The sequence below is a fragment of the Pavona decussata genome, unplaced genomic scaffold, assembly GCF_977016875.1.
Source record: "Pavona decussata unplaced genomic scaffold, jaPavDecu1.1 SCAFFOLD_26, whole genome shotgun sequence".
Classification (NCBI taxonomy): Eukaryota; Metazoa; Cnidaria; class Anthozoa; order Scleractinia; family Agariciidae; genus Pavona; species Pavona decussata.
Window position 1 is genome coordinate 1167832 of NW_028145449.1, and position 21559 is coordinate 1189390.

Here is a 21559-nt window from a genome sequence, read left to right on the forward strand (position 1 = left end):
AAATGTTATAGAAATAAAATAAAAAATACTATACACGACAAAATATTAAAGAAAAAAACCGCCTGTTTCTGTCGGCTAAATGACGCCATAATTAACATGTCTTATTCGTTTATATCTAAGCGTTAGACAATGTGTCCATTAACCATAACATAGGACTTCTACTGCGGGGAACTGCCGAGCAAGATTCTATTAATGGAACAACGGAGAATTCAACCCACTGTCCCCGCCCCTTTTGAATATGAAGTGTCACAAATTAAATTCACACTTAATTTAACAGCTGAAGTGGAGATTGAACAAGAGGCAACTTCGACATCACGTGACATGCATTGTGACGTAGCCATTGTTGGAGGAGGTAAGTAATTCTCGTTCCCAGGGTCCTCACTTCCTTTCTAAGAAAGAGACCCTGGAAATGACAAAAAACTTCGACATCAGAACATTGGCGGTGATTCGTGGTAGACAAAAAAAAAAAGACATCCAATTCGAGACATTTGCCGTAGCAAAATTTCACTTTGAATTACATTGTGAAAGAAAAACTGCCCTACAAAGGGATATAATGTCTCTCAGTAACAGTTCATTGGTTTTTATTTTGAATTATCAAACTTCAGAATTTTAGTCCCAGATTCAAAGCCAAAGAGGAACTAGCTTGTTCTGCACAATGGCTTAGTAGCTTAAATTATTTGAATGCCGACCTGTATTAAGGATGGCTATATTTTAGGATTTTATCCACCGAGGCTCAAAAGTTCGAGCCACCACCTACAGCATAACAAACAGCACCACAGGAAAGAACTACACAATGGCCATTATTAGAATGGGCAAACTTTAGGAATTCACCCACAGGCTCCAACATCCGTTCTATAGTCGAACAAATAAGCATTACCACAGGAAAGCACAGCTCAGTAACTTTGATTCGAGAATTCAGTCCTCTCACTTCAGGATTTCATCATCCACGCTCTCAAAAGTTAGAACAACCTTTCACTTGTGCAACATTATCAAACAGCAGCACAGATGATGACAGAAGAGCTCACAGTTGAAAAGACACAAAATAGGATTTCATCCACAGACTCAAAACTTGGAACCACATTCCACCATTCCCAAGGCTTGATCGGCTGAACTGGAATTAAGATATTTACACAGTATTTCTCTCTTGACCAGGCCTATCAGGGCTTTACATGGCTGAAACACTATTAAGGAAGAAGAAGGAAACTAATGTGTGTGTTTTTGAGAAGGAAAGTCGATTCGGAGGCAGAATACTTGATTACTGGTTCGCTCAAGCTCCCGATGTAGCTGTTGGTAAGCCCTCATGTGAAAACAGGTTTTTGCCTTCACAAACGGAAATACGGACGGACGGGGAAAACTCTTCAAAAACCACTTTGATAAAAGCCTTTTCCTAAGGGAACACTCAAATTCTGTTCATTACAGTACTGAGGTCGTGAATTCGTTAATTTCGTTCTAGGGGGATGATGCGTTTCTAATATATAAAACGGCCATTAAATTAAGTTAAGTTCTTTGTCACAGAGTTGATCTCCGGCCACTCAATCGTTCTATCTCTCTGAAAGAGTTTCCTGGCTCAAAAGGATAGAACATGTGTTAGTCGTTAGTCGTTAGTTATTTTTAAATAGAGTAAAACGGAGAACTTATCGTGGCCTTAATTCTTCCACTGATATAAGTTCATCTCGTGGAACGTACGATGTTTCACACGGTCCTAATTGTTCTGCTCGATCTTCTTCAGTATCCCTTAGCCAACTTGGTGCTGCATCTGCGACTGAGTTTTGGTTTATTTGACTCGATTAACATAGCCGATAACTGTATTGCTAGCTCAATGATAGTCTGATCTGACTTGCTCAATTTATTTTCCTCTTCTAGGACTGGGTGCATGGAGAGTTGATACTAATAACACAAATATGATGCAAGTATTTGTTATTGTTATTGTTGTTTTGTTGCTGTTGTCAATATTGATGTGCACTGATGCACTGTGGTACTTTTAATAGTAATTCGTGAATCACTAAAACGTCGTTAATGAGCCTTCGTTTCCGCTCTTTCTTACAGAAATCTCTTTCGTCGACTCAACATCTCGATCTTCAATTGGGACAATCCTCGCCCTCGCTTAATAGAATCTCGCGGTGTATTTGCTAATAACACCAAGACAATAAAACAGCAGGCCTTTCCTCCACTAAACAAGGGGATGTTCAAGAATATGACGAGTAATGATATGTTAAACTATGTTTTAAGCGACGATCGCGCTTCAACGGCATCATTGTTTACATCTTTGGATTCTTACATGTCCTACTATCTCAGCCCTGAGGCGTCTGAATTTCTTTCCGAATTGGAGGGGTTCAAAGGGGACTTTGCCGAAACTATGAACCCTGGGGCATACATAGAAAATTGGAAAGAGTTGCTTTTGGGATTTTCAAATAGAAATCGACGACCATTAAAAGGCATGTCTGCAGTTATAGATGCACTTGTTCCATCCGTGAGAAGTTACGGGGGCAAACTCTATGCCGGAAGTGAAGTACTTTCCATCGAAAAGGTCGATTCAGAATTCATTCTAAGAACAAAGAACATGGCTATCGTTGCTCAGAAGATAGTTATCGCGGCTCATCCGGCTGGTTTCATAAAAGTTAAGGGAGGTGTGGCGGAAGAAATACGGCGTGAATCCGTGTTCCAGTCTATAAAGATAATACCCGCATTCAAAGGAGCAGCGGTTTATCGCAACGCTTGGTGGGAAAAGACTGGGAATGACACTGGAAACCTCAATCTGGAACCGAGGCAGAAATTTATTTCGAACAGCAACTGCTTGGGAGTGACACTGCCTTATGGGTAATTATCGGCTCGTCAAAAAGTACCTAAGGTGCCTAGGAGGAGAGGGGCACTAGTTCATTATCCTAGCGGGGGTAGAATGGGTCCAAGTCACCTGGCCTTACGAAAGTCAGTTTGTCCATTAAAGTGAAATATTGGGCAAACTTATAATAATACATTTTCAGCTGTTTGATCAGACTGGCATCCTTTAAGCTCTCTTATTCACTTATTCAATCTGTTGACGATCCTGATATACACGAATATCAAGTCACAATTTTTTCCTGTCTGATCACGTGATCATTACAAGGTTTACCCTGTTATTTGAACCAACCTCGTACATTTCACACGGAATTTTTTTATACAATTGTGAGGGAAAAAAAAGGTGTACTTTGATTTGGTAAAAGCCATTTTCGTTCAGTTTATGCTATCAAATATCTAAATCGAGAATGACACAGGTAATTACGTTTCCCTGTACCAACATTTGACAGAGAATTTGAAATTGCCCATGCAAACGTTCCCCTACGTTTTCGGTGTGGATTATCGTTTCTAATCGCCCTTGGCTCCTTGGGGTGTTTTAGTGTAGGTTATGTTATAACACACCTTACCTTCCAGGTGCTGAAAAATTACGGAAAAGGGAAAACAGTCTACGAACTTTAAACTTTAACCTTTGAATTATTACTGCCAACTAGCGCAGGGAGTAAACAAGCGTAAATACGGCAGGGGAGGGGAGGGGTTACTCTATGTAGTGGGCTATGTGGGCAAATGGAGTAGGGGAGGAGAGGGATGGGAGACTGTACTTCACACTTAATTCCCCTGGGGGTTACTCTACGTAAACGTTATGACAATTATGACTCTAACATCGATGAATTGTTCCGGGCACTGGGTTGGCGTAAACTAAAATACCAAAGATTGGAATCAGCTGCTATTATGAAGTACAAATCTTTACATGGGATGACCCCTGAATGTCTGAGTTCTAGATTTGTTTCTCGAAACTACGTAACATCATAACGATTAAGGAATACTGAAAATAAATTGGCTCTTCCGCAGCCCCGCACCAATTATTTGAAGAAGAGTTTCTCTTATAGAGGAGCCGAGTGGTGGAACAGCCTATCTAGTGACCTTCGTACAGCAACATCTTTACATGATTTTAAATTTAATCTACGTCACCACAGTTTTGAATGAGTTTTAACACGGCATCCCTGTAAAGCAGCTTTTAGTATGTGGTTAACAGTAGTTTAGGTCAGTTAGTTTAGTTAGGTATGATTTTGGTTATCTTTTATCTTTTATGTCTTTCTAACATTTGCTGAAGGATTTACCGTGTCTAAACAAAGTTACCTTACCTTACCTTACCTAAGGGCTCTGTGGGCAAATGGAGCAGGGGAGGGGAGGGATGGGAGACTGCACTTCACACTTAAACCCCCTGGGATTACTAGACATATTTGGCCATACATGGAAGCTATGTGTACCTTTTTAACCCTCGTTAAATCATTCTGCATTTCCTTTGTCAGAGGGAGAGGACTAAACGGGGAAGCTGTTCTCCATACCCTGTACGCGAGCGGTGTATGTAGCAGAAGGTGGGGAGACATTTTGAGGATCTCTAAATCTTATGTGGACAGAGAATTGAAGAGGGCTTTAGAGTACAAGTTTGGAAGACCGGTACCAGATCCCCTGGACACAGTGTATCAATACTGGGACGAGGGGGCCTGGTAAGTCCACCATGCATTTCCAGTTTTTCTTTTTTTCACCGTCGTTCCCAGTTATTCCTTGCTCATAAAAAGTTTTATTCTCATCATTTCAATTTGTTCTTTTTGTCTGTAGGCATTTTCAGAAGGCAAGTTTCAATTACACTCTTGCAGACGTCTGCAACTGGGCCAAGCGCCCATTCCCAGGTCGAGACATATTTATCATTGGAGACGCCTATAATACTCTCAGTGGGTGGACTGAGGGCGCCATTTTGTCAGCTAACAATGCGTTATTTGAAGGATGGCAAATTTAGGAAACGATAAGAAGTCACTTAACGTTAGATGGGGCGAACTTTTGCTAGATTTTTCAAATGTTTTGGAGAGCTCGAGTCACTAAACTATTAAAGTTTACTGGTGCATCACCACAGCTAACACATTTACTGAGATAAGACTGTACAGCTGTAGTGCTTATCTGGGCATGATTGTTCAAAACCTCGATCAAACTAACCCTTGATTGAGGACGGTTTCTTAACACCGCATGTGTCACATTTTGCGTAGATAAAAACATCCCCACATCATTTTCACATGTAACATGCTTGGAATAGTAATAATAAAATTATAGTGACAACTTCTAAGCCTGAAATCCTCTATAATTCTTGATTTGTGATTCATCTTTGTACTTAAACTATTTGTGAGGTCATCACTTTTTGAAAAAAAAACTTGAAATATCTCTGGACATGTCTGGAACGAGAGAAAGTATTCAAAAAATGGAAAGCGCCATTCGTCTTCTCTTTGAAAGGCCTTTCAAATAGGCATAAATTATATAGAGGATATTACACGGCGTTGCGGAGACTAATGAATTTTATTTTCGAGTTGTAAAATATTGCTCTTAAAACAAGAAAATAAAATTTATATCTTCAAGTTACCGCGTGAACAAGTCGAGCGGTATATGGCGACGGGGGGGGATATATATATTCCCCGCCCCCTCGTCATAATCCCCTCGTCCGTTGTTATCAGCTATTGTTTTCAGCCCTGCCGTCCCCTTTTACAACCAATCGACAGGGGCTATTAAATATATCCAATCGAAAAGAACAAAGGAGACCAAGCCAACCGAAAATAAGTAGATGTTGTGTACCTGAACACAACATCACGCTGAGGATATTGATTCAGTAACGTTACGATAAGAAAATTCGACTTTACAGGTCAGTTTAAGGAACAACTAATGTTGACTACGTCATAAACGTAACAGTACTATTCCATAAGGCTTATATCTCTGTGTTTTGTTTTTAAAAGCAAGGCTCTACACTTTTTTCAGTGGCTTATAACATACATTTAATTTTGGTGCACACACCGACATAGTACTGAGACTTTGTCTCATCGTACAGTTCCCTAAAGAGGTATATTTGGTAATTATAACGATAATAACAATTTAACACCAGTAATCAATAAGCAAGAATTTAATAGCAGTCATCAGTTAGCTAGTTCAAAAGGAGTTCAAGTCCTTTTGAACTTGCCGTTTCACTTATTCTTGCCCTGATAATGGGGTCATGGGGTCGCCGAAAAGTCGGAAATTTATGTTTACATCGTTAGTTTTTACTTGTTTATGTTTCTCAAATCGTTATTACGGCCTGTAATATATTCGCTTCATTCTTGTTTTATATACCAGCTACAAAGACATCTTGAAGTGTACATGTCTGCCATGTTGTTGTTATGTGTAAAACCGCGAGACTTAAATGGAAAACGCCATTCTTCTTCTCTTTGAAAGGCCTTTCAAATAGGCATAAATTATATAGAGGATATTACACGGCGTCGCGGAGACTGATGAATTTTATTTTCGAGTTGTAAAATATTGTTCTTAAAACAAGAAAATAAAATTTATATCTTCAAGCTACCGCGTGTAATTTTCTTTTTATCATATATATATTTTTATCATATATCGCTCGCCATTTTCCACTAACTATTTGCACAAACAACCGTGAAAAAGTATTTTACCAGTGGTGTGTTTTCGAGTTAAACACTCCTGTCTTGTGATAAATATCAAAGAGTTTTAGTGATGGCAATAGTGGCTTAGATTCCTCTCTCTATTTTGCAAACAATATGATCCTAACTATCTCTTTTTGGATCATCAATATTGACTCAAGAAAGGATTCAAGTAAAACAAAGTAAGCTAGTGTGTATTCAGTTCTACTCATCAGAGCCTCGAAGCATATCACCTTTGAAAGATTTTTGCGAGGTCAAAGTTTCCATACGCCCAGGCATCGCTGGTAGCTAAAGGAGACGATATGTTGAATATTGCTCTCTGCCTTGTTATAGCTTTGTCTCTGACAAATGCTTTACCAATGAGGAATCGATCCAACGAGGATTTCCATGATGACGCGAGGGAAGCCGTTCCGAGAAAGCGTTCAAGTTTAGAAGATTTGTACGACGCGTCCTTTCTCCGGCGCGATCCAAGCGAAGGTAAGTGGCTATACATATACAACGCACTAAAATTCTGTCCTTTGCTAGTTTGGCTTCCAAAATTGTATTCTTGTACCTTCTGTAGCTCAGAGACCAAAATCTCCGAGAAATTTTCTTTGAAATGAAGGAGAAAGTTCTCACTATTTTTCGTCCAGGAAGTTAATGAATTTCTGAATAAAAATTTTGTTATCAAAAATTGTGACAACGAAAGGTGTCTTTTTTCCAAGATAACAAGTTCTATTCGCAACAACTGAAACAGTAATCTGATATATATATATATATATAGTGGCGGCGTGTCTCTGAAATTCGTGAAACTGATATGATCTACCTTTGAGAAAAGATGGGTAAACACACGAAAATAGTTTTGTTTGACATACTGACCTTTATACGCTAACACTTGAACCCAATTAAAGGACACAATTTACTTTTCCACTGCAACTTTATTCTGCAAACAGTTTGAAGGGCAAATTCCTTCCCATCATATTCCTATATTCCTATATTCATATTCAATCATATTCATCAAATTCGTACAGAAGCAGCCAGTATTTGGGTTCGCGATCAGAGCGGGTGTTATTTAAACTGAGTAAGCTCTATTTGGTGGAATCGTGGAACTTGTTATCTGAGCCGGAATATCTCTACCAGCTGCACACTACAGACGCTACAGTGCTCTTGACTAACTTACTAATTTTCAATGAATAAAGAGAACGTTCTTCAACAGCGCTCAGAATTGACAGAGGAACCGATTCAATAATGACTAGACCATTATCAACCACAAGAGTTTTGTGAAGTGTAAAATTGACAAAATTACTAACGAACAAAGTCTGACAAATATCAAAACTCGGCACACAACTGATAGATAGACGACCTTTATAAACGATAAAATGTTATAAAAATAAAATAAAAAATATTACACACGATAAAATATTAAAGAAAAAAACCTGCCTGTTTCTGCAGGCTAAATGACGCCATAATTAACATGTCTTATTCGTTTATATCAAAGCGTTAGACAATGTGTCCATTAACCATAACATAGGACTTCTACCGCGGGGAACTGCGGAGTAAGATTCTATTAACTTCAAGAACAACGGAGAATTCAACCCACTGTCCCCACTCCTTTTGAATATTTCCCAAATTTAATTCACGCTTAATTTAACAGCTGAAGTGGAGAATGAACAAGAGGCAACTTCGACAACACGTGACATGCATTGTGACGTAGCCATTGTTGGAGGAGGTAAGTCATTCTCGTTCCCAGGGTCTTCACCTCCTTTCTAAGAGAGGAGACCCTGGAAATGACAAAAAAGTTCGACATCAGGGCCGGGTTGTTCGAAAGCCGATTAACGCTAATCCACGATTAGAAGTTAATCGAGGCTTTCATTTCACTAACTAAAAATGGTTTTAAAGGCTAATTTCCAGCTAAAGGTAAAGATAAGTCTAAGTAAAAACTGAGGGCCCAAAAATCTTTTAGAAGAATCTTTATTCATTACCAATTTAACTCGAGTCAAAGTTTGCGTTAATCCAGGATAAGCTTTGGACAACTGGGCCTGGAACATTGGCGATGATTCGTGGTAAAAAAAAAACAATTTGAGGAATACGTGTAGCAAAATTCCACTTTGAATTACATTGTGAAAGAAAAACTGCCCTGCAAAGGGAAATAATGTCTCTCAGTAACAGTTCATTGGTCTTTATTTTGAATTCTGATCAAACTTCAGGGCCCGGTTGTTCGAAAGCCGATTAACGCGAATCCCGGATTAAAAATTAACCGAGGTTTTCATCTCGCTCATTAGAAATGTTTTTACAAGTTAATTTTAAGCTAACGGTAAAGAAAAGTCTAAGGTAAAACTGAGGAACATAAGTCTTTTTGAAGAGTTTTCATTAATTAGGATTTAAACTCGAATCAAAATTCACGTAAACCCAGGATTAGCTTAATCGGGCTTTCAACAACTGGGCCCAGAATTTTAATCTCAGATTCAAAGCCAAAGAGGAACTAGCTTGTTCTGCACAATGGCTTAGTAGCTTAAATTATTGGAATGCCGACCAGTATTAAGGATGGCTATATTTTAGGATTTTATCCACCGAGGCTCAAAAGTTCGAGCCACCACCTACAGCATAACAAACAGCACCACAGGAAGGAACTACACAATGGCCATTATTACAATGGACAAACTTTAGGAATTCACCCACAGGCTCCAACATCCGTTATATAGCCGAACAAATAAGCAATACTACAGGAAAGCACAGCTCAGTAACTTTGATTAGAGAATTCAGTCCTCACACTTCAGGATTTCATCATCCACGCTCTCAAAACTTAGAACAACCTTTCACTTGTGCAACATTATCAAACAGCAGCACAGATGATGACAGAAGAGCTCACAGTTGAAAAGACACAAAATAGGATTTCATCCACAGACTCAATACTTGGAACCACATCCCAACATTCGCAAGGCTTGATCGACTGAACTGGAGTTAAGATGTTTGAACAGTATTTTCTCTCTTGAACAGGTCTATCAGGGCTTTACATGGCTGAAACGCTATTAAGGAAGAAGAACGAAACTAATGTGTGTGTTTTTGAGAAGGAAAGTCGATTTGGAGGCAGAATACTTGACCACTGGTTCACTCAAGCTCCTGATATAGCTGTCGGTAAGTACACATATTCTGTTCATTACAAAACGAGATCGGTAATTCGTTAAGTTTGTTCTAGAAGGATGATGCGTTTCTAGTGCAAAACGGCCATTAAATTAAGTTAAGTTCTTTAATTTGTCACAGAGTTGATCTTCACTCGTTCTATCTCTCTGAAGGAGTCTCCAGGCTCAAAAGGATAAAACATGTTAGTCGTTAGTCATTTTTAAATAAAGTAAAACGGAGAACTTATCGTGACCTTAATTCTTCCACCGATATAAGTTCATCTCGTGGAACGTACGATGTTTCACTCGTCCTAAATGTTCCGCTCGATCTTCTTCTTCAGCCAGCTTTAATTGGTGCTGAATCTGCGAGTGATTTTTGGTTTACTCGACTCGATTAACATAGCTGATAATTGTATTGCTAGCTCAATGATAGTTTGATCTGACGTTGCTCAATTTATTTTCCTCTTCTAGGACTGGGCCCTTTTAGAGTTGATACCAATAACACAAATATGATGCAAGTATTTGTTATTGATATTGTTGTTTTGTTGCTGTTGTCAATACTAATGTGCGCTGATGCACTGTGGTACTTTAATAGTAATTCGTGCATCACCCAGTAAAACGTCGCTAATGAGCCTTCGTTTTAATTTTCCGCTCTTTCTTACAGAAATCTCTTTCGTCGACTCAACATCTCGATCGTCAACTGGGACAATCCTCGCCCCCGCTTAATAGAATCTCGCGGTGTATTTGCTAATAACACAGAGACAATAAAACAGCAGGCCTTTCCTACACTAAACCAGGGGAAGTTCAAGAATTTGACGGATACTGATATGTTCAACTATGCTTTTAGCGACGATCGCGCTTCAACGGCATTGTTGTTTACATCTTTGGATTCTTACATGTCCTACTATCTCAGCCCTGAGGCGTCTGAATTTCTTTCCGAGTTGGAGGGGTACAAAGGGGACTTTACAGAAACCATGAACCCTGCAGCATACATAGAATATTGGAATGCGTACCTTTTGAGGTTTTCAAGTAGAAATCGACGACCATTAAAAGGCATGTCTGCAGTTATAGATGCACTTGTTCCTTCCGTGAGAAGTTACGGGGGCAAACTCTATGCCGGAAGTGAAGTACTTTCCATCGAAAAGGTCGAGAAAAAATTCATTCTAAGAACAACGAACTTGACTATTTTTGCTCAGAAGATAGTTATCGCGACTCATCCGGCTGCTTTCATGAAAGTGAGGGGAGGTGTGGCGGAAGAAATACATCGTGAATCCGTGTTCCAGTCTATAAAGATAATGCCCGCATTCAAAGGAGCAGCGGTTTATCGCAACGCTTGGTGGGAAAAGACTGGGAATGACACTGGAAACCTCAATCTGGAACCGAGGCAGCAATTTGTTTCTAACAGCAACTGCTTGGGAATGACAATGCCTTATGGGTAATTATCGGCTTGTCAAAAAGTATGGGTGGGATCCTTGCAGGAGTAGGATGGGTATTTTCAGCTGTTTGATCGGCATGGCATCCTTTGATCTGTTTTATTTAGTCTGTTGACGATCCTGAATTCCTGACATACACGAACATCAGACTACAAATTTCTCTTTTCTGATCACGTGATCATTTCAAAGTTTACTCCGTCATTTGAACCAACCCTGTACATTTTACTCTTCACACTTAAACCCCCTGGGGTTACTAGACATATTGGGCTATACAGGGAAGCTCTGTGTATCATTTTAACCCTCGTTAAATCATTCTGCATTTTCTTTGTCAGCGGAAGAGGACCAAACGGGGAAGCTGTTCTCCATACCATGTACATGGACGGTGCATGTAGCAGAAGGTGGGGAGACATTTTGAAGATCTCTAAATTTTATGTGGACAGAGAACTAAAGAGGGCTTTAGAGTACAAGTTTGGAAGACCGGTACCAGATCCCCTGGACACAGTGTATCAATACTGGGACGAGGGGGCCTGGTAAGTCCACCATGCATTCCTTCCTTTGTGTGTGTGTGTGTGTGTGTGTGTGTGTCACCGTCCTTCACAGTTATTCCTTACTCATGAAAAGCTTTATCTCATCATTTCAATTTGTTCTTTTTGTCTGTAGGCATTTTCAGAAGGCAGGTTTCAATTACACGCTTGCAGACGTCAGCAACTGGGCCAAGCGCCCATTCCCAGGTCGAGACATATTTATCATTGGAGACGCCTATAATACTCTCAGGGGGTGGACTGAGGGCGCTATTTTGTCAGCTAACAATGCGTTATTTGAAGGATGGCACTTAAACGTTACATCGAGCGAGCTTTTGCTAGATCAGTTCTTCAAACGTTTTGGAGAGTCACTAAACTATTGAAGTTTACTTGTGCATTACCACAGCTAACACATTTACTGGAATGAGATTGAACAGCTGTAGTGCTTATCTGGGCATGATTGTTCTAAACCTCGATGAAAATAAACTTCGATTGAGGACTGTTCCTTAACTCCGCACGTTTCAAATTTTGAGTAGATCAAAACATCTGCACATTATTTTTACATGTAACATGCCTGAAATAGTAATAATAAAGTAGTAACAGTAACAACTTCTAAGCCTGAAATCCTCTATAAACGAACGCTTTTATTTCTAGAATATGAAGACGCTGGCTGGGGAGCGCGAGCAGTCTCTGTTTTGCAAGAGAATCTGCGGGGAAGAACGCAAGAAACTGAGCGAACACGACAGTCGGACTGCCCGCGCTACTCGCGGCTTTGCCGCTCGCGCGCGCGACTGACCTCCTCCCGCCCCCACCCCCGACCCCGAATATCATGCTTGCTCAGTTTTTTGCGTTCTTACCCGCGGATTCTCGAGCAAAACAGCGACTGCTCGCAGTCTAAAGATTCTGTTATGAAAGCGCATCATATTGGAATAACTAGGATGAGTCGAACATCAACGAAACGAGACGAAAGCTCACAGCCCGGTAGGCTACTCCATGTGGAATGGACCATACAGGAGACTACAGCCGAAAGGGTTAGCGGGGGGGGGGATGGCCGTGGGAGAGGGGGGCTACACCCGAAAGGGGTAGCTTTCTCAAACCGGAGGGATCTAAAAGATTAGGGAATTCACAAGCTAAAGCACAGAAAAGTGTAGGGAAATCTTCCATTTTGCCGGCCCTTTTAAAAATTTGCAGCTATGGGAGGAAGGGCTGCCATATTCTACGACAGGTAGACTACAGGTAGATAAAACGGTAAAGGTTTGGACCTCGGGGCGGAGATTCCCCGCATTAAAACTGTTTTTGAGAAACCTCGTTCCTCCTCTCACCGACCCCGGCCCCCATCCCCTGGGGCTTACAGAAAGCGCAGGTTTACCGCCTTTTCCTCACGCGGTTGTGGCCTGGGGTCAAAAATTGATTGGAGACTTTCGTGATACATCTGACTTAGGACCGAACCAAAGAGGTTTTCGTTTCGGTGTACAGTATTTCTCTTGATTTTCCTCATTATGACAAAGTGCCCGACTTGTGGTAAAGAAGTGTACTTTGGTAAGTACCTTAGCATCCAAAACAGGCTTCATGTTCGTCCCAAGTTATTTTGATCTCTTACTATACTCCATACAATCTGGCATTGTTGACATTGTTATCGAGCAATGTTTTTCACATCTCGCTCAGTGTTCGTTAGATTTCATTTGTTTACGCCAATAGTTGTTCATTTTAATGTTTTGATTGCACCTTGCGGTTTAATATGTTGCTAAGAGGTGTAGTTTTACAGTAAAAAAAAAGATAAGAAGAAGAAAACTGTAAGGTTGACGCGTCATCAATTTTAATAGATAGCTAGCGAGACCAGTTTAATACAAGCATGCATATGAGCTTAATTGAATTATAAGCTTAAACTGAAAAATCTTCTGGGGTAGCTTATATCTTTTTTGTATTTGCTACACTGGTCCGAAATTTCGTGCCCGAGATTAAAGCATATTGTTGAGTTCGTACTTCATTCATAGCAATTGTTTCGCTAGCGAAATCACACTACAAATGAGAAGCCATTTATATCTAATTTGTGTTTCGTGCATTGAATTAGCTGAACGTGTATCTTCAGTTGGCAAAGATTGGCATAGAGGTTGTCTCAAATGTACAAAATGTCGCAAGACTCTTTCGCCTGGAGGACATGCCGAGGTAGGTAATATTCATTTCACTTTTTGTCCATTTTCATTTTCATTGTCCAAGTTTCATAAGCTTACATATTTGTGAAACATTTGCACGCTGAAAGAATTATGGCAGTGGGTGCTCTGGAATTTTTAGAATTTTGGATCAGAAGAAGTTCATTGTTAGTAGTTTGTGAAACCACTATTGTTATTTAATTAACGTATTGGCTTTAATTTTGTTTAATCAACTTCATAATTACCTGACTGACATTGATCAGTGATCCGATGAGAGTTTTGTCATCCAGGTAGCTTTGAGAAGAGGGGGGGGGGGGGGGGAGAGGGATGGGCACCTAATAGGGAGGGGGCCTTTTTCCAAATCGTGACTTGAACAAAACATAACAAGCTTTCTGATATTGTCCCTCATAACTGACTGGAAGTTGTGGGGTGGGGGGGGGGGGGGTATTTCAAATCGTGAATTTTGAATAAAACTTGAACAAGTGTTTCCAATACTTTCTCTCACAACTGCCTGATCTGAGACACAGCAGTAATGAGTGTCATGTGCTCCTTTAGATAATAACACTTACATGCGAATTTGTACACCTGAAATTTTAAATATTTTGTTGGTGTTTTGTGTACTGTGGAAGGGAGGGTGGTGCTTATTAGAGACGGGGAGCGCATTACAAATTCTGACCATCAAATAAGGGGCTCATTGTAACAGGCGTAGTGGCTCAAAGAGTTAAATGGCAAATCACCTTCTGTACACAACAAAATCTCTGGCTATGGGTAAATTTTTAGAGGGCTACCTGGAGTGTTTCTAAACACATGAGCAGAATGGAATGTACTGCAATGACACAGAATTTACCGAATGGTACCGGAACATACCGGAATGTTACCTTTCGTTCCTGTGTTTAGCAACACCCAGCTGCCTGTGATGATCAGAATGTTGGCATTTGCGTGGTGTTAGGTCCTCATTTTCTTCCAACATTTTTAAATTCCAATTTGATCTGGAAAGTGTCGCCAATGAGTTAACACTCTAAGTGCCCCTAACCCTTCAATTTGTTTTCTTTTGGTAGATTTCCATATCTTTCAAGAACTCATTTTCGAAACAATTTTTGAGAAATATTGAATCCTTTTTTTTATGACCGCTAGAAGTGAAGGCAGTCATGTTGATATTTTCACCTATCGTTCGCATTAGTCCCCCACTCGGCCAAATGTGTCCAAATATGGAGCGTGACGTAAGGAAACGACATCGTGCAAAAATATCCGAAGATTCACGGTAATGCTTCAATTGTAAAAATGTGTGGTTTTTGGATGCAGCAACTCTCGAAATGTAGAGAAAGGAATCAGCATGCATAAGATTCCTTCTGATAACGATCCGAGGCCTGAATAGTGTCCTTTTCTTACATCACAGCTAAGAAAGTGTCAAATATTTGACGCTTCTCATTGGCTTGTTCCTAATGAGCCCACAAGACAAAAATTTGTCCAGCGGGGCTTAAAGCGCGCAAAAATTTAAAAATTTCAGTAACTTTTAGCGCTCGTAAAAAAAAAGATGCAATATTTCTAAAAAAAAAATTTCGAAAATGAGTTCTTCACAGATGTGGAAATCTACCAAGAGAAAACGAATTGAAGGGTTAGGAGCACTTTAAATAAAGTGATTTATTTATTTTTATTTTATTTTTTGCCCTGCTATTATTCATTAGTTTGTTTTTGTGCAAATTGTTGTCGTTGTATTCTTTGTTGCCCTCTGTAGAAAGAAGGTAAACCATACTGCCACATCCCTTGTTACAGTGCCTTGTTTGGTCCTAAAGGATTTGGTCATGGGGGCACAGAATCCCACACATACAAATAAGAGCATCGAGAGCTGACAACAACAGACTGGTAAGGGACACAGATTTCTACCAGCCTGGATTACATATTTGGTGTCTTTGAACTCTTTTAAATCCCTTTTAACCCTTTAACCCAAATATGAAAGAATAAATTCTCCTATCTTGTCCTCATACTTTTCTTATAAAAGTACTGTGGAGAAGTTATTAAAATATCAAGAAAATTCATCTTGGGTACACGATCATATCCCTAATTCTCATGACCTCAGGGTTTGAGTAAGCATTGATATTACAAGGAGAAATTTGATGCTGATCACTGTTAGGGCCTAAGGGGTGACAACATTACTGATCTTTTTATGCAGGCATATTTACTAGGTTTTTAATATGTGTTTGAATTGATATTTCTTTTCCTTCCAAAGGTCGAAGAACTCAAGAAGACTCCATTGTAATAGTCTGGCTCGTTGTCGTCAAACCTTTTGTTAATATTGTAAAAACAATACTATTAGAATAAAGTTCCTTAAGATTCTTACATTCGTGCCGTTTGTGCTTTTGCGACGCAATTCCCATTTCTCTCCTAAAAGCTAAACGACACTCTCTTCTTTTTTAAGAACCTTTTTTATTCGAATGCTGAGGCTGGAATGGACCAAAATTTTAAGAACATGTCAAAGAACATATCCCAGGCTGCGATTCAGTTAAAGTGCCTATGAAGAAAAAATAAATTATTCTTATTTGAAAGGCCTTTCAAAGTGACAAATAATGGCGTTTTCTTTTCTGAAATATCTTCTCTCGTTACAGAGATATTAAAGTTTTTGTTCAAAATCTGATGACGTCAAATCGTTTCAGTGCAAAAAAATCACAAAATCAAGAATATCTCGGGAATTATTGGAGTGATGCCTTTTTATTTTGAGCAGTATGAATACAGGTAAAATATAATGTAAGACCTTAGCCTCAACTGTCCGATTAACCCAAATGTCGACAGATTTTGTATGCAGCACTAGAATAAGCCGCGCAAGCGTGTTACAAGTAACTTGATACGACATTACCACATCTTTTATGCAATTCTAGTGTTTTGATTGGCTTAGCAGCTATGGGACATCAGCCATTACCAGCCATGCCCGAGTTTTACAGCTGCCTGTTCGACCGTTCTTGCAAATTGAAACAGCCAAGATCTGGCAATATTCTTGGTTGTTTTTTAAACAAAACAATTATTCCACTCACTTTGTTGGATACGGCATCATTTAAGCCAGCTAGGAGATGCGCACCTTATTGGTTATCTATCATCTCATATCCAACGCACACTCGTGGAATAATTGTTACATACCATGTGCACCACAGCAAGTATATACCACCTGGTAAATTATAGTTAATTAGTAAAGTAAGTTATAGTTAATTAAACATTGTTATTAATAGTTAATTAAACATTGGCACAAGTAGCAGCCGATACACTTGTTCATGACCAAGCAGTTGTCGTTTAAACAATGTCTATAAAGAAAAAAATGTTTTGCCCATTCTTGGATGATAGTTTTCCCGGTGCCACAGGCATATAAATTAAAATAATTTAAAATTTAATAACCCGCCGGGAAGAAAATAAAATACTAATTTTAAAATAATGGATAAAGAATTATAAACATGATAATCAAATTACACTCAAGATTAGTTAGTCAAAAGATCATCACTTTAGGTGACAAAACCTTTCCTCGAGGCCTTTCCAATGCAAGCATACAGAACTAAATCATAAGCTTTGCATAAGGCCAGCTGCAGTAAAAACGGTAGTGCATTAATAAATATAAGAGGAACAGACACATTCATTCTCCTTATCTTTCTTATTTGGCCCTTTAGGAATCATGTGCTGAGGCCATCCTCGTGGAATGTCTCTTTAGTTCTATTGTCCGGTGACCTCTCTCTCGTAAAAGTTGGTCGGTCGGTCGGTTGGTCAAAACATATTGAGATAGGAACCATTGACAAAATTTAAAAATAAACTGAATACTAAATTCCAAGAAAGCTTAGAAATCCAAGCGAGCCTTCATTATGATATCTTCGTCATGGCCGTCACTTGTAACGAGCCGTTATCACTCTTAAAAGGAATTTGAAGGCGTACTCTAAGATGTATACAAATCATCACGTTAACTTGGAACCGATCCAAAGAAAAGGAGAACACAATGAATCAAAACCTATTGTTTATTTATTATTGTTATTATTATTATTATTATTATTATTATTATTATTATTATTATTATTATTATTATTATTATTATTATTATTAATTTCTTCTCTTGTTTTACTTTTAAAAAAGATTGGGTCTGTTGGGAGATGGGGAACTAATTATTTTATGGACCACAAGGCGGACGGAAAACCTTTTTTACTTACGTTTCCGTTGCTTGTGCCGAGACCGCTTTGACGTTGGCGTTTACGCTTCTCCTTCAGTGGCTAAAGAGCGGGGTCTTCAATATTTTTTCTGTTCTTCCTTGCTGTTTATAAAAACTTCTTTGATCGGCGTTCAAGAGGCCCCACCATGATTCGAAAAAATGCAGATCAAAATGGTGTTATAAACGTATCTTTAAAAAAAAAAAAGCAGTTGCTCCTTTCATCATTAATTTCGGTGACTCAGGCAGACTGTACTGTCGGTTCTTATTAATCTAGAGCCGAAGCAGCTTTAAGATTAAAAACAGCATTTTAACTGTAACTTGCGTGCAGGGTGATGAGTATTCCCACGTGGGCCTATCAACACAAAATCAAATTTAGCACACGACAATTGCATACGTGCCAAAACTTCAAGTGGGTCTGTGTTCGCGGTCACGAACAGACATGTAACCAAGCCAAACTTAATGCACCGTTTTCGTGGTCGGGTTTTTTTTTGCATGAAAAATGCCATCGCGAGCGAACTGTCCTTGGAAAGAAAATATATTTTAATTTTTTGTAGATACCAGCCAAATATCGTTTATTCCATGATTTCAACCATTCGGTTGATTACCAAACAGTTGAAACTGGTAGATGGTGGTCGCGTGACTAACTGTAGACTGTGCCTGTTGACTTAGAATGAAAATGTTACTTACAGAGCTCATTAATAATTCATAAAAAGAAAGGCATCACTATCCAAGGTTTGAATATGCGATCCTTATTACCATTAAATTTGCTCACTTCTTACTTTTAACCCTCTATGAATTTTTAACGGCTTGGCAAGCTTTATCAAACTTCGGCTCAAAAGAGTGTTTCATCAAGTAATCAAATACTTCGAAGTCCGTTAAAAAAGGATCGTGTGCGCCTCGTTCAACCCACATTAATTCTCGGCGTGTGGCTATCCTGTTGAAGCATTCTCGTGTTATTATTAGAGGGGTCAAGTCAAATCTGGTGAGGCAAACGTCCTCAGGGGAAATATTCTACTAACATCAACTACACAATTGACTTGAATATCTTTCTTCTTTATTTTCAAATCTCGAAGATCTTGTCTCTTGCTTCTGAATGGTTAGAGGCGCAGATCCCCTAGTTCCAGTCCCCTCTCTGACCATTAGCTTGGATTTGTTTCTGGGTAGTCCCCTGTTCAAATCCTCGCCATGCTTTGTGAATAGCCAACTGGTAAGCCTTCCTTCCAGTTGGGATTTATAAGGAGCTTCTGTTCTGTTTAAAATATTTGCTTAATTATACGGCCCCACAAGCTTCTAGCTTTAAATATAACTGTGTATCAATAAATTTAGTTTAATTAACCTTACCGCGAAGTCTAACGCGCGCAAAAGATCAAATTGCTCGGAAGCGCGTGCATTTACACTTAAAAATGCGTCTACGATGAGTTATGCTAGAGACGAATGGAAGCTTGATTTACCGACGACAGCACTAAAAAAGATAAGCGAGTTGGAAAACGATGCTGAAAACCTCTGCAAAAACAGACAACAGCAACAGTTCCAGTTGGAAAACGTTGCAAACGCTCTACAAAATCAGAAGCAGCTGACCGCTGATGAAAAAACTATCAACACAAATCTGCGCCGTGAAATTCAAGAACTAACGCATAAATGCTCCGAACTCGAAAGCCAGGAAGAAAAGCTGCAAGTGGATCTCAGAGCGAAGGACAGCAAAGTTGAATTGTTGGAGGACCACCTGCGAAAAGTGAGAGCGAACCTCAAAGAAGAGGATGAGACAAATTCTGGGTTGATAAAGAAAGTGACGAGCAACAGGTGAATGCGGAAACGAAGGAAAATGAAATCAGAGAGTTGAAAAAGGAACTGGAAGGAACAAACGACGCAACGGAAAAAATCGAGAAAGAACTTGATGGTAGGTTGGAGTTTCTTTGTTTAATGACGGTGCCTGCTTATTTTTGCGCAATTTATGGCTATGCGGGAAAAGAAGATCTTAGCAAGGGCTAGTGGAATCCAAAAACAAGTCCCAAATTCTCCTATCTGTACTGAAAGGCACCACTGTAAGTTTTTCTTTGTATATATTTTTTCTCGCAGTAGTAGCTAGTTAGGGAAAAAGTATGACATTGATCAATCACTTGCTCTCATAAGTGCATAATAAATTTTCTACTGATCTTCTGAAAAGAACTGTCCATCAGTCAGGTTTAAGATTATAAAGTGAGCTAACCTGCCAAAAAGAAAGCTCACCTTGGTAAATGATACATTGAAAATCTTAGGAAACTGGTCAAGGCGAATTTTCCTTGGAGAGATCGAAGGCGGCTTTGTCATATATTAATGGTGACAAAAATTTTATGACTAAATTTTGGAGAAAGTCCGCAACACTGGGAGAAAGATTGGCTAGTAACAGTCAGTCACAACTAAGCATATTATCTACAACTCAACCTTTTCACCGTTTTTCTAAAAAACTCGCATTAATAATCTCTATAGGAGGATTAGAGTTCTTTCAGATGTATCACCTTACACAAGTCGCCTTCATCTGCTTCAAGTTTTCAGTAAAATAAAAGCGGATATAAGAAAAGTAATGTTGAGCATGTCGTCGGATATGCACAAACCATTCTAATGTTGTCACAAGGCACCGGAAGGTGTTCTGCGACACTCAGAACTTTAGCCAGGACAGATAGCCGCCCGGAGGAAATTAAACAAAGGGTGCCGCGTGGGGCCCGGGTGTTGCCGGGAGGGGAAGGTACCGGACGGGTAAAGTTTTATCGTAGTTAAGGCGGGTCTCCTTCCCCCCGCCACCCCCCAATGGCGAGGCGGAAATGGAAGCTTCTTCACACCTCTCGTGTGAAGTCCAGGAAGGTTTGAAATTTTTCGTATTTTAGGCGTGTCGCCATCCCATGTACAAAATAATGAAGAATTGACAAATTCTAGACAAATGATTCACAAACAGGTTAAAATTAGTCAAGAGATACCGGATGCGTGTCGTATGACGAAATTCTGAGGAATGTCAAAAAATAAAGACAAACAACAAAGACAGCAGTGCTTCATTACTAAGTGACACGTCAGCTGCAAGGTTTGCATAAACTCCATAGGTTACGGTGTTCCGTGAGAACATATTGAATTTCATTAAATGTACTTCTGCCTGTGGTCTTAACACTACATATACATTTACATAAGTAACGACTACGGAGGACGTGTTTCAAGTTTGAAAAATAAAACAGAAAATTGGAAAAATAAAGGTGCAAATCTGAATGCAGTGCAAATAGTCATTTAAAACAGCTCCGACTAGCTTGTAGCCGTTTGCCTACGTCAATACAAGACCTAAGGCAATAGGTGTTCCAGTCACTGATGGTTCTTGGCCAGAAACTCTACTTATATCCCGGGGGGGGGGGTACTCCCCTATATAAGGTATATAGGTATGTGCCGCCCCAAAGAGTATGGTTTTTGAGCCGTTTTGGTCTGAAATAGGGTATAGATTTTGACAATTACGGTCTGAAATCGGGTCGGGTTTTTGGGGCGGGGAACATTTGCGAAAGCTTACAAACATATTTTTCTTCTCAGTACGTAACTGGAACGACTAACTGATAGTGAGAAAAAGAAATAGATAAACTATGTCATTCCAGCTTACTTTTACTCCTTGCGTCAACTTCCGTTCGGCACTGATGCATAATTATCAGGTCTGAAAACGGGTATGAATTTTAGAGGTCAGGTCTGAAAACGGGTGTGGAAAATGGCATGTTCAGGTC

At 39.5% G+C, this 21559-nt stretch overlaps 3 protein-coding genes across 3 annotated transcripts; all 3 read left to right on the plus strand.

Annotated features, from left to right (window-relative positions):
* Positions 1-256: 256 nt before the first annotated feature.
* On the plus strand, positions 257-5138 carry LOC146485427 (uncharacterized). The gene is made up of 6 exons (XM_085103282.1): positions 257-352; positions 1153-1290; positions 1864-1906; positions 2047-2817; positions 4305-4502; positions 4615-5138. Exons 1-6 carry the CDS (start codon positions 322-324, stop codon positions 4790-4792), a joined length of 1359 nt encoding a protein of 452 aa, XP_084959408.1. The 5' UTR covers positions 257-321; the 3' UTR covers positions 4793-5138.
* Positions 5139-5869: 731 nt separating this feature from the next.
* Positions 5870-12098, plus strand: LOC146485428 (uncharacterized). The gene is made up of 7 exons (XM_085103462.1): positions 5870-6935; positions 8092-8166; positions 9435-9572; positions 10028-10070; positions 10221-10991; positions 11322-11519; positions 11650-12098. The coding sequence occupies exons 1-7, from the start codon at positions 6761-6763 to the stop codon at positions 11891-11893; spliced, it is 1644 nt and encodes a 547-aa protein (XP_084959588.1). The 5' UTR covers positions 5870-6760; the 3' UTR covers positions 11894-12098.
* An 824-nt stretch (positions 12099-12922) lies between these two features.
* On the plus strand, positions 12923-15997 carry LOC146485429 (cysteine-rich protein 1-like). The gene is made up of 4 exons (XM_085103526.1): positions 12923-13049; positions 13582-13676; positions 15396-15523; positions 15888-15997. The coding sequence occupies exons 1-3, from the start codon at positions 13010-13012 to the stop codon at positions 15492-15494; spliced, it is 234 nt and encodes a 77-aa protein (XP_084959652.1). The 5' UTR covers positions 12923-13009; the 3' UTR covers positions 15495-15523; positions 15888-15997.
* Positions 15998-21559: the final 5562 nt, after the last annotated feature.